The 9,179-nt window shown below is 37.5% G+C and overlaps 1 protein-coding gene across 2 annotated transcripts in view; it reads right to left on the bottom strand.

The window, feature by feature from the left end:
- The window catches only part of STRN3 (striatin 3), a 105,102-nt gene that overhangs the window by 63,635 nt on the left and 32,288 nt on the right, over positions 1-9,179 (bottom strand). For both annotated transcript variants that reach the window (XM_006766013.2, XM_006766014.2), the window contains exons 7-8: positions 6,257-6,386; positions 4,992-5,133 (exon numbers count right to left, since the gene is read on the bottom strand). In XM_006766013.2, coding sequence (XP_006766076.1) covers positions 4,992-5,133; positions 6,257-6,386 — 272 coding nt within the window. The remainder of the gene's footprint in view (positions 1-4,991; positions 5,134-6,256; positions 6,387-9,179) is intronic.

The raw sequence follows: 9,179 nt of genomic DNA, 5'->3' as shown, positions 1-9,179 counted from the left end.
CCGAAACACTAATTCAAAAGAATATATTCACCCTGATGTTCACTGCAGCACTATTTACAATAACCAAGATTTGGAAGCATCCCAACTGTCCATCAGCAGATGAGTTGATGCAAAAGCTGTAGTATATTTACACAATGGAATATTACTTGGCAGTTTAAAAAAAGAGGAAATCTTACCTTTTGTGACAGCATGGATGGACCTGGAGAGTATTATGCTAAGTGAAATGTCAGAGAAAAACAAGTACCATACGATTTCACTTACATGTCGAATCTAATGAACAATATAAACTAACAAACAAAACAGAAACAGAGTCATAGATACAGAGAACATACTGGCAGGAGTGGGTTTTGGGGGATGGGTGAAAAGTTGAAGGGGTTAAAAAAATAATCACACACAGACAACACTATGGTGATTTCCAGAGGGAAAGGGGGTGGAGGGAGGTAAAAGAAGGTAAAGGGCAGATAAGTAGTGATGGAAGGATACTTGACTTGGGATGGTGAACACACAATATACAGATGATGTATTGTAGAATTGTACACCTGAAACCTAAATAATTTTATTAACCAATGTCACCCCAATAATGCAATTAAAAAATAAAAGTAAACAAATACATTAGGTACTAATTGCATTCTGTAGTCCTATAAATTTCCAGAGATCACAGTTTAATAGTGTAGAAGAAAATAAACATCCTTAAAATGTCTAGTCTTCATGAGAGACATAACAAAATTAGAAATTCTCACTAGTATTTTTGGGTGTAAAAACTAAAAACCACTAAAATCAGTCTACTTGACATAGATGACAAAAAAAGAGCAGAATTTAAAAGCTTTCCAAAACATGGCTGGTGTGGCTCAGTGGTTGAGCATCAACCCATGGACCAGGTTGAATTCCCGGTCAGGGCACATGACCGGGATATAGGCTCAATCCCAGTGGGAGTGTGCAGGAGGCAGTGACCAATGATTCTCTCTCATCATTGATGTTTCTCTCTCTCTCTCTCTCCCTCCCTCCCTCCCTTCTTCCCTCCCCCCCCTTTCTCTCTCTCTCTCTTCCTCTCTGAAGTCAATACAAAATATATTTAAAAAAATCAAAAAGCTTTCCAAAAAGCAATGGTTCACAGGATAAAAGGTTTCAAAACTAGAGCTACCTGAGCAGATTGATAGTATACAAAATAAAAAACAACAGATTATCTGAAGTAGGTAGGTATGGGATATATTTCATTTAGACAGACTATTTTTAAAAAATAATCTGTGTCCATTACCCAAAACCTTAAAATGACCATCTTCCATTTATAAGTAAATTCACTTTTAAGTAAATGAATTAAATATAAAGGAGTATTGGTATGTCCATCCTTTGTTTTAGAACTGAATATGACACTTGTTGAGTAGAAATAAGGAATTCAGAAACACTAGACAGGGCCTATAACAGTTTTCAGTTCTTAACAAAAGAAACTACTTGAACCATTTTATCCTAAAAGAGTCCTTGTTCTTTTCAAGAACTTGAAATGTTTTAAAGATATTTCAATCTCTTCAGGAAGGAAGAGACTATGGCAGTTACTTCCATTTACACAGAGACTCAGGTATTGACAGTTGTCATTCCCTGATTACATCCTCTCTTGACTCTTCACTCTACAGTCAAAAGTCTTTGGACAGAAGGACCAATCAGTTGTACATGATATGCTACTTTTATTAAAGAAACCAGTGTCCCAGTGCACGGATTTGTACGCATTGAAAAAAAATTAATTAGAAGGTGGCCAGTGGGGCAGGGCGGGACTGGACAGGACTGGGTGAGACGGGCTGGACACGTCCTGAAGCCAACCTCCCATAGTCTCTCCCCAGATGGCTGCACCTGGGGCGGTGACGCGGCTCGAAGGGCGTTTGCATCCCTCCAGCAGATGGGTCCCTCAGCCTGGCCTGCAGGCATCGGGCCGTAACTGGCTCTCCGGCATCCCCCAAGGGGTCCCGGATTGTGAGAGGGTGGTTCTCAAGTGATGCACCCCTAAATCCGGCTCCCTCCTCTCTAGTTCCGGGGTGCGGCACACAAGAACTGCTGCTCGGCAGCTCCTGCATTGAGTGTCTGTCCCCGGGTGGTCAGTGCACACCGTAACTACTGGTTGCACGGTTGCTTAGCCTTTTATATATATAATGCCATTTTATACAGATTGAAATTTCTGTATATTAGCTTGACTAGCATTCAAACTTCCAGAAATTTTAGGCAAAAGAAACAGGAATGGGTATGTGTCAACATTTAGCTATATAGTCCTAGCCTGTTTGGCTCAATGGAAAGAGCATCGGCCCTCAGACTGAAGGCTCCATTTGTGTCAAAGGCACAGACCTCGGTTGCAGGCTCGGTCCCTGGCCCTGGACAGGGCCCCCCGGGAGGCAACCAATCGATGTGTCTCTCACATCAATGTCTCTCTTTCTCTTTCTCTCTCTCTCTCTCTCTCTCTTTTCCTTTCCCTTCCACTCTCTAAAAATAAAAAAATTTTAAAAAAATCAATGGAAAATTATTCTCAAATTAGGATTAATAAAACAAAATAAAAAAAGTTTAGCTATACAAATGCCCAAAAACTGCTTTTGATCATTTTTTAAAAATTAAAATAATCTGAATGTACATCAGCAGAGCACTGGTTAAGTAAGTAAAAGAACATATTGTCAGAATATTATGCAGCTATTATAAAAGTGGGACTGAAGAAAAACAATATGTCAAGTGAAAAGTGTGGGCTATAAATCAGCACATAGCAAAATCCTTTATTAAATAAACTAGAGGCCCGGTGCACGAATTCGTACACCAGTGGAGTCCATTGGCCTGGGCCGCGGGATCGGGCCAAAACCAGCTTTCTGACATCCCCCAAGGGGTCCTGGATTGAGAGAGGGTGCAGGCTAGGCTGAGGGACCCCACTGGTGCACGATCGGGGCCAGGGAGGGACGTGGGAGGTTGGCCAGCCAGGGAGGGATGGTGGGAGGGCTCCACAGCGTGTCTTGCTCAGTCCTGATCCACCGGATCTCATCAGCAAGCTAACCTACTGGTCGGAGAGTCTTCCCCCTGGTGATCAGTGCACGTCATAGCAAGTGGTTGAGTGGTTTTAGCATATCATTTGCATATTATGCTTTGATTGGTTGAACGGCCGACCGGTCTACCAGACACTTAGCATATTAGGCTTTTATTATATAGGATATACAAATCTATAATAATAAAAGCCTAATATGCTAATTAGACTGGACGTCCTTCCAGACGAAGCTGGGGCTGCGAGGGAAGCCAGGGTCCTGGGTGCCAGAGGGAAGCTGGTGCCAGGAAGGCCTACTCTTGCATGGATTTCGTGCATCAGGCCTCTAGTCTTTATACATAAATGTTAACCATGGTTTTCTCTATATAATAGCATTATAGGTAATTGTTAATTTTCTTCAGATGTAATTGTGGGTTCTAGATCTCCTAAAACATACATAGATTTAAAAATAATTATATATTTATATAAGTTAAATATGCTTATATAATTATAAAATAAACCAGAAAAACATAAATAATAATTTAGAAATTACTGGAAAAAAGGTATTCCAACATTAAATGAGTTGCAGAGAAGCTAAAAGAAAACTTAGATACTTCTGTTTCTCCTGAGCAAAGCTAATTCTTAAGAGTAAACTTCTAGCCCTGCCTTGTGTGGCTCAGTTGACTGTTGTCCCATGCACTAAGGTCACTGGTTTGATAACCACTCAGGGACTCAGGGCACATTATCTGGGTTTTGGGCTCAATCTCTAGGTTGTGGGGGGGAGGGGAGGGGTAGGAGGCAGCCAATCAATGTTTCTCTCTCCCTCTGCCTTTCTAAAATCAATAAAAACATTTTTTAAAAGTAAACTTATAGAATATAGTCATTTCCAAATAAGTGCAAAAACTATATTCAAGTCTAGAAGTTAATGTGGAGTTTATCCAGTTTTAATAAATGTTCCTTTTTCCACTTAGGAGAGAAGTGAAGGTCTGAAAACAATACTTGAGGATTATAAATAATGAGAAAGCTGGTAACAAAATTCAGATCTTTTAGGTACTCGAATTTTATCAGGATAGTCAATAAATCTATTACGAAGGTTTTGTCTCTCCTGCTATTAGCAATATTCAGTTTCAATACATACCTGAGGCATTTTAAAACTCCAAGTGTGTTTCCTATCACCACACTAGAGTTTAAAAATCCAGTGCTAATTCCTTCCTAGTAACTAAGCAAGTTTGGTTTTCATGTGAAATATGTTAAGGTTAGTAACCTTCTCTAATAAAACTCAGTATACAATTTGAATTCTACCTATCAGATAACATGCTAATATTAAAAGATGATTGAATGAACATATTTAATAGGAACAACATTCTGAACCTCAACTATTATCTTAAAATATTTTTTACACTTTTATTTTACTTTTTAATGGGGTTTTTAACTCTATATAAATAGTACTGGGCATTCTCCCTTTTAGTTATAGCAAAATTATTATTAGCATTACATATCACTTGCAAAGGCTAGGCCCTCATATTTGCACAATGAATATTATATAATAGTTTAATACCTTCACTAAATCTTGCTTAATATAGAGCTATAATTTAAGATTAGTAGCTTTATTACTTCCTAGCAGTTAGTCAGGTAACACCATACAGGCATACTGAAAGCATTTTGTCTTTTTGAAACCTAAAGTCATTACCAAATTAATTAATGGGAATTTTAAAAACTGTTTATACATGCTTATTTTTTAAATCTGCTAAAACAAACTGGATTTCTAAATTGACTAAATGTTTCAACTTTAAATCAAGACAAATTGCAAAATCAAAGTCCACAAAAAACCATATATGAAACAGTTTAGTCGCCCAAACTAAAGAAACTGATCCTAATTATTCAATACCTCTTCTTGCTTTCAGTTTAACTGCCACCGTACATTCAGATACACACACTCCACATATAACATTTAATAATAATACATCTTTAAGGGCTAGAATTTCTCCCATGCCCATAACTATCACCTTACCCCATTCTGTGCCATCCCCTGAACTCCGTGCTTCTCCAGCTCCTTCACCATCTTCAGCAGTCACTAAAAAATCAAATTCTTTCAGTGCTTCCTCAGTATCAGGATCATCAGTTAAGTCCGCAGCTAAACCTTCATTACCTATCTGTAAGTGAAACATAAGCCAAAAATTACTTTTATCCTACATTTTAAAGGGGTTCTTTATAGTTTCACACAATTATCTTTACATTGGCACTCCTATTTTTAAATTACTTAGGTATAAAATTTTAGATTTTCCATGTAGTTCACCAATCCTAAATTATACCCTAGATCTGTGGTCGGCAAACGGCGGCTTGTGAGCCACATGCGGCTCTTTAGCCCCTTGAGCGTGGCTCTTCCACAAAATACCACGTGCGGGCACACACGTACAGTGTGACTGAAACTTCGTGGCCCATGCACAGAAGTCGGTATTTTGTGGAAGAGCCACACTCAAGGGGCCAAAGAATCACATGTGGCTCGCGAGCTGCAGTTTGCCGAGCCGCAGTTTGCTGACCACTGCCTAGAGATAAATGGTTTTCAAGTGTGTGAAGAACATTGTATAATGTGATGCAAGAAAGGTGGTAGTAAGAAGTATTAATATGCTAATGACCAAGAATAGTTAACCTGTTTAATTATAATATATTCAATTATCCTTTTAAAAAACCCATTCACTCACTTAAATGGAAAAGTTATGCTGAATTGACCTCATTCACTTTGAACTATAACTTACAGATACGATACAACTAATGAAACATTAACTAAGCCAATAGCTGTGGTAATTATAATAGTGCTTTACCTCCCAGAACAGAAACAAACAAAATAAAACAAAAAAGGAAACAAAATGTCTATTTACTCATGTTACACATATTGAATATATTGCAAATATAAAATGTGGCAAAAAGATTAAAAACTGCTTTTATAGACACAATGACATTTCCCTACCCCACTGTAACATCCCCAAGAACTATAACTGAACCTATCCTTTTTTTTTTACATACTTGAAATATTGTACATTACTATGATAATTCACAAATGGATCACGCAAACTACTTTTGCTCCTATAGCTAACCCACATCACCACTAAAACAGATAAACCTGTTTCTTAGGTTATAAGCAAAAGTAAATTATTAATCCTTACCAAACAATAAGAATGTCAACACATACATCTGTAATTCATAATAGTTTATTTCTATTTGAAATATATGAGCATATATATTTTAGCTAATAAGAATAGAAAATCAAGTTCCTACTTTGTGTTTATTAATCCGATGTTTGTCTTTTCCTTCTGGGATCCCTTCAATCATGTCATTTTCCTCTTCTTCATCACTGTCATCAGCATTTTCTAAGAAATTGAATGTCTCAAGAACATCACCAGAAGGCCTGTATGAAGGGAAAAAGATGAATCCAAATATTCCAATGGTTACTTCTAATATTTCTTTCTGGTTCCTATTTTACAACAGCACTTGAAGGTAGTATAGAGATCCAAATGACAACCTATTTATAAATGTATTGCGTAAATATTTTACCCAAGACGAGAATTCTGAAAGATTAGTTATGCTCTACAATTAAATTAAAAGTGACTGTTTCCTCCAGTGTTTACTGTCCAAAATATTTTAAGTAATTACTGTATCAAAGTAAAATCCTGTATTATTAGACACTGAAATGTGGTACTATTTCTCAAAATAAAGGCACCATAAGCAAGCAACTTAAATTGAGCATCTCTTATAACTATAACCTATTACAGATTGGCCCAAACATTTGAACACTAAAGCCAAAGTTTAATTTATCAGGCTGCCCAGATTTAAATTATGGTAAATCAGTTATAGAATATTCCAATCCGTTTCACATATTTTCTTCTCTTTTCCTTTTTAAAATATAGTTTTATTGATTTCAGAGAGGAAGGGAGAGGGGAGAGAGAGAAACATCAATGATGAGACTCATTGATTGGCTCTTCTGCACACCCCACACTGGGGATTGAGCCTGCAACCTCGGCATGTGCCCTTGACCGGAATCGAACCTGGGACCCTTCAGTCCAGAGGCTGACACTCTATCCACTGAGCCAAACCAGCCAGGGCTTCACAAATTTTCTTACCTAGAAAACGGGATCCTTAACATACTAAAGATAGCTGCCTGAACTTGGCCAAGCCACTTAGACCTTTTGGCTTCAACTTCTTTACAGGCAGGGGGAAAAATGTGGGAGTTGAACTAGATCAGTGATGGCAAACCTTTTGAGCTCGGCATGTCAGCATTTTGAAAAACCCTAACTTAACTCTGGTGTCGTGTCACATATAGAAATTTTTTGATATTTGCTACCATAGTAAAACAAAGTCTTATATTTTGATATTTATTTTATATATTTAAATGCTATTTAACAAAGAAAAATCAACCAAAAAAATGAGTTCACGTGTCACCTCTGACACGCGTGTCATAGGTTTGCCATCACTGAACTAGATGATCTCAAATGTCCTTATCAACACTAAGAATGCATGGTAACGAAAATAATATAAAATTTACAGTTTTCTCCCTCCCTGATTGGTTCTATTAATTCAAATTAAGGACATAATACAAGAAGACTATTTCTTTTGATAGCACTTTAACATGCCAGAGGGTTTTAATAAATCTACTACACTTTGCCTAATCCAGCACATTAGGGATCTATATAAACACTGAATGTAAAAGAGACTGTTTCCAAATGCAAATTGGCAAAAACAAAAACAAAAACACACACACAAACCTACCACAATAATAAAACACACTTTTTAGCTCAGCATTTAAAATATCTTTAATATTTGAGAATTAAATGAAAGGCAAATAAAATATTCAATAACAAAAAATATAAAGAATATACAGTAGTAAGTCCTCACTTAACGTTGTTGACAGGTTCTGCAACTTCAAGGGAACTGAAATATGAAACCAGTTTTATCAAAGGCTAATTGATATAAACAAGAGATAAGTTCTTACTGCATCTCATCAATGTCATACTGAAACAACAATGATGGAGGGGGAAATGTGCCAATGCGGGAAAAGGGGACATCTGTAATCCTATATAATGAAGGCCTAATAAGCTAAATGTCTAGTTGGCCGTTCAATCAATCAAAGCGTAATATGCTAATGATATGCTAAGGCCACTCAACCGCTCGCTATGACGTGCACTGACCACCAGGGAGCAGACACTCTAACCAGTAGGTTAGCTTGCTCCTGGGGTCTGGTGGATCCGGACTGAGCAATCCCACAGTCCCTCCTCAGCTGGCCAACCTCCTTCCTCCCTCCCCAGCCCTGATCATGCACCGCTGGGGTCCCTAGCCTGGCCTGCACTCCAGGACCCCTCGGGGGATGTCAGACAGCTGGTTTCGGCCTGATCCACAGGGCAGGCTAAGGGACCCCACTGGTGCATGAATTTGCGCACCAGGCCTCTAGTACTTTCAATAATAAAGATAAGTTTTTTTAAAAAAAGAAACAACAATGAAGAAAATGTTATTTGAAGACCTGCTGTAATAAATTTAAGATATGAGAATTTGTTTGGAACTTTCATAAATTAAGTGCTGCTAGCCCTTGAATAGAAACTTCTATCTCTAAAGTGAAAACTCATATTTTAGGTTTTACAATTATATTTGATCACAGCAATACATGTGCATGGCTTTAAAAGTCAAATTGAGCACAATCCAAAGAAGACATAATTGATGAATCAAACTTACAAAAATTAAAAACTTGCTCTTTGAAAGACACTGTTAGAGAATTTAAAGACAAGCCCACAGATTGGGAGAAAATATTTGCAAATCACATATTTGATGAAGAACCTGTGTCCAGAATATACAAAAAACACTCAAATCTCAACCATAACAAACAATAAAAATGAGGATATTATTCAAATTGACACTATCAAGAGATAAATGGATGGCATAAACAGATAATGGACATCACTGGTCTCTAGGAAAATAAAAATTAAAAAGCAAGGATGGACTGTGAGGGTCTAAGTTAACTCTACTTGCATGCTAACACGCTGTTTCTTTTGAGATGTTTCTTTCTGGTGTTCATGATGATGAACTTTGTATGGGTCTTTATTCAGTAATTTTATAGTGCTCTTTGGGGGAATCCTTTTTAACTCCCGCCCCCCCCCCGAAAAAAAAATCCTGGAAAATGCAATCTGTATTCCTAGAAGTGGGATTATTGGAA

The sequence above is a fragment of the Myotis davidii genome, unplaced genomic scaffold, assembly GCF_000327345.1.
Source record: "Myotis davidii unplaced genomic scaffold, ASM32734v1 scaffold21, whole genome shotgun sequence".
Lineage (NCBI taxonomy): Eukaryota > Metazoa > Chordata > Mammalia > Chiroptera > Vespertilionidae > Myotis > Myotis davidii.
The sequence above is the reverse complement of the archived record's forward strand: the minus strand, read 5'-3'. Positions and strand labels throughout refer to the sequence as shown.